At 61.0% G+C, this 333-nt stretch overlaps 1 protein-coding gene across 1 annotated transcript in view; it reads left to right on the top strand.

Moving 5' to 3' along the window:
- Positions 1-261, top strand: part of EMH_0008340 (uncharacterized protein) — a gene marked incomplete at both ends in the record, with an annotated part of 1,535 nt that extends 1,274 nt beyond the window's left edge. Inside the window, one exon of the mRNA XM_013498317.1 lies at positions 7-261. Within this exon, the coding sequence (XP_013353771.1) occupies positions 7-261 (255 nt within the window). The remainder of the gene's footprint in view (positions 1-6) is intronic.
- Positions 262-333: the final 72 nt, after the last annotated feature.

Consider the following 333-nt stretch of genomic DNA (forward strand, 5'->3'; position numbering starts at 1 on the left):
CTGCAGCAGAAGGTGCAGCAAGAGGCGCAGCAGCAGCAGCCGCTGCAGCAGGCAACACTGCAGACACAGCAGCATTTCTATGGAGACGCCTCCATCTACTCTCAGCCGCGCTGCCCATGGCTACCCCTCAGACCTCAGCAGCAGCACGGGAAGCAGCAGCAGCAGCAGCAGCAGCAGCAGCAACAGCAGCAGCAGCAGCAGCAGCAGCAGCAGCAGCAGCATTCCCACTCTTGCAGCAAGGGCTGCTGTTGCAGCAGCTGAAGCACCCGTCGCACGCGGCGGTATTTGGAGCCGATATAACTGAAAGGACCCCAGCATCTTTTGCTGCTGCTG

This window comes from Eimeria mitis, genomic scaffold, assembly GCF_000499745.2.
Source record: "Eimeria mitis Houghton genomic scaffold, Emh_scaff333, whole genome shotgun sequence".
In the NCBI taxonomy this organism is placed as follows: Eukaryota; Apicomplexa; class Conoidasida; order Eucoccidiorida; family Eimeriidae; genus Eimeria; species Eimeria mitis.